The 2,654-nt window shown below is 43.4% G+C and overlaps 1 protein-coding gene across 1 annotated transcript; it reads left to right on the forward strand.

Moving 5' to 3' along the window:
• Window positions 1-990: 990 nt before the first annotated feature.
• LOC133825412 (anther-specific proline-rich protein APG-like) lies at window positions 991-1,419 on the forward strand. The gene has a single exon (XM_062258360.1). The coding sequence runs from the start codon at window positions 991-993 to the stop codon at window positions 1,417-1,419; it is 429 nt and encodes a 142-aa protein (XP_062114344.1).
• Window positions 1,420-2,654: the final 1,235 nt, after the last annotated feature.

Consider the following 2,654-nt stretch of genomic DNA (forward strand, 5'->3'; position numbering starts at 1 on the left):
GGAAGTACTTCCAGGAGTACTTTTTTACAACGGACCTGGTTGCCCGGGCCTAAGTGAAAGTGAAGTGGTGGGCCTACCCATCCCAACCAGGGGTATGCTGGGATTCGCGAAGAGCAGCACCTTACGATGTTCATGACCAATTGGATCCTGATGTACCAGTAGGTACCAGAGGAGATCGCTATGATCGTTACTGTATCCGTATTGAAAAGATGCGACAAAGTGTTCGGATCATTGTGCAATGTCCTAATCAAATGCCTAGTGGCATGATGATAACCTGGCCTTCACCCGAGGAGGTAAATCTTTTATTCACTGGTCACTTATTTTCTTCTAGCTTCTCTACACCATCTTTAGAACTTTGGTGTTGTTTAGGTCCATGGTACCGACCAGACCATACTCCAGAGATAGAGATAAAGGCAGCAGCCTTGGCCAGCATGACGAACATCGAGAAGAGAGTCAAAGAGCTGGTCACGGAGAGCAACTTAAGGTTGGTTGGCCTTCTGGCACCTCACCGGGATGTGAGGGAGTCTACAGTAGGAAGTGCTACTGGAGGAGAGATCCCCGAGCAGCACCAGGAAGTGTCACAGCCTCTGAGAAGGCGGGCAACATGAGTGACCATCAAGGAACCTTCCAACATCCCACGAGTTGCTGCTGTTCTAACCTAACATGGGAAGGGCAAGCAGAAACTTCCAGAATACCCCGAGCCCATACTTGAGTCTTCTGATGAGAATGGTACTGACTTCTCACTCTTAGACACTTTGTCCATCCTCGGTCATTTATTCGATGGGGACAGCAACTTTAAATATGCGACCAGTAGTTTAAATTCAGACTTCTTTGAAGCAGAGAGTGAGTGTAGCAGTAGTACCATAAATAATGTATCGACCAGTAATAGTAGCTCGGGTATACTACTTCGAGTTTTTCTTGCTCTTATTTCCTTGCATTTTTAAGTAACTTAATTTATATTGTCTGATCGTTTATTTCTATCATGCAGTCATGACTTCTGGAGAGGCATTCGATCTGTACAGCAAACCCAAAGCCAAGACTTCTGCGAATAGGAGGAAAGAAAGCAGGCGGTACCTTGGGGAAAGTAGCAGCGACCCTTCCAAGAAAAAGGCTCAGACTGAGGACCCTCCTGCACCTGTACCTTCCAAGGAAACTACTCCTCCTCCAGCTCCCGACCCGACTCCTCCAGCTCCTTTTGACCCAACTCCTCCAGCTCCTATCAACCCAATGCCTCCTGATCAGTCAGGAAAAACTCAGGGCGAGGTTGTCCTGAACACAGCCTACAACTTGACCAATGACAAACTGAAGAAGCTATCAAGACATCGGCGCAATCAGGAAGCCTTCAGTAATGTCTCGGAAGAGATGTCTGCCAAACATGCTGAAGAGATTAAGGCTATCGAGGGAAGACTCGTCGAGTAGCTCAAGGCGGTCGAGGATAAACACGCCAAACTGGGCGAGGAACTAAGAGCGACTGAGGAGAGAAATGCCAAATTGGGCGAAGAGCTAAAGCAACATAAGGAGGCCTTGGGCAAATTCACTGAGTCTAAAGAGAAGTACAGGTAGGCTTTGGTGATTAATTTCAAAGAGGCCTCCAAACTCCAAGACGAACTGGCTATCAGCAGGAAAGAAACTGCTGAAGTGGAGGAGCGAGTCAAATTGCTTGAAGAGACCAACACTAGTGACTTGGAGAGGTTCCAGGAAGCAGCGTTCAACTGCTTTTATATGTTCTAGAAAAGCAATTCCGAGGAAAACTATGATAATTTTCCAAAACATATGAAGTAGGTTGAGCTGGCTAAGTTCCTTGCTCGCCTGGAGGAAAAGGAGACAGCTCAGGGATCCCCTGAGATTTCTTTGGCCACAGGTTTTGAAGGCATTGACGATGGTGCTGATACCACATTTGACCAGCAACCTCAGCAAGATCCTCCAGCTGCTCCTGCTGCTTCATAATTTTGTTTATTTTATTTTAATTTCTAACTAGGACACACGAACCACAGTTCGTGATGTCAAGACAATGTTTTGCTGCGTAAGGCAGCTTTTAATTTAATTATCAATTATATCCTAGCAGCAACTGCTCGCGGTGTAATACATTTTACTTTGATATTATAATATTTGCAATTTATTATAACATCTGTTCACATGGCCAAACTTAGCATAACACTTTGTTTTGATTTGACAAAATTTAAACAAAATTTTGAAAAATACTCTAAGTACCGTAGTATCCTTTCCCTTATTTTGCTCGTGTGTTTACATATGCCCGTTGATATGCTTTGCTTACTTAGTACCTTATATGCCCCCAAGTGATTGAGGAGCTTAAGGTCCTCAGTCACTTGCCAAGACCCGGACCTGTTCGAACATTATTGCTCGTAATAGAGACTTGTAAAAATGATAATATAACAAAACAACAAACGTAATGAGCAAATATTGTAATGAATACAATAGTTGGCAAGAATAACTGACTGCGCACAGTTCCATTTATTTCTCGTTATAAATGGAAAATCGTGTCTGTACGAGTGATCAAAAAAATTGTTCTTACAGTTATAAGTGACTAGTCATCCGACTGACTAACCCTTGTTCATAAACATGTAAAAAGTGAAATTAATACAAGCCAGTCCTTTTAAAAGAACTATTTATTGATAAAAATTCTGCAGGTGTTC

This window comes from Humulus lupulus, chromosome 3 (assembly GCF_963169125.1).
Source record: "Humulus lupulus chromosome 3, drHumLupu1.1, whole genome shotgun sequence".
In the NCBI taxonomy this organism is placed as follows: Eukaryota; Viridiplantae; Streptophyta; class Magnoliopsida; order Rosales; family Cannabaceae; genus Humulus; species Humulus lupulus.

Excerpts from the sequence above, each read along its gene's own strand:
- LOC133825412 (XM_062258360.1), top strand. The coding sequence starts at position 991 with ATGACTTCTGGAGAGGCATTCGATCTGTACAGCAAACCCAAAGCCAAG.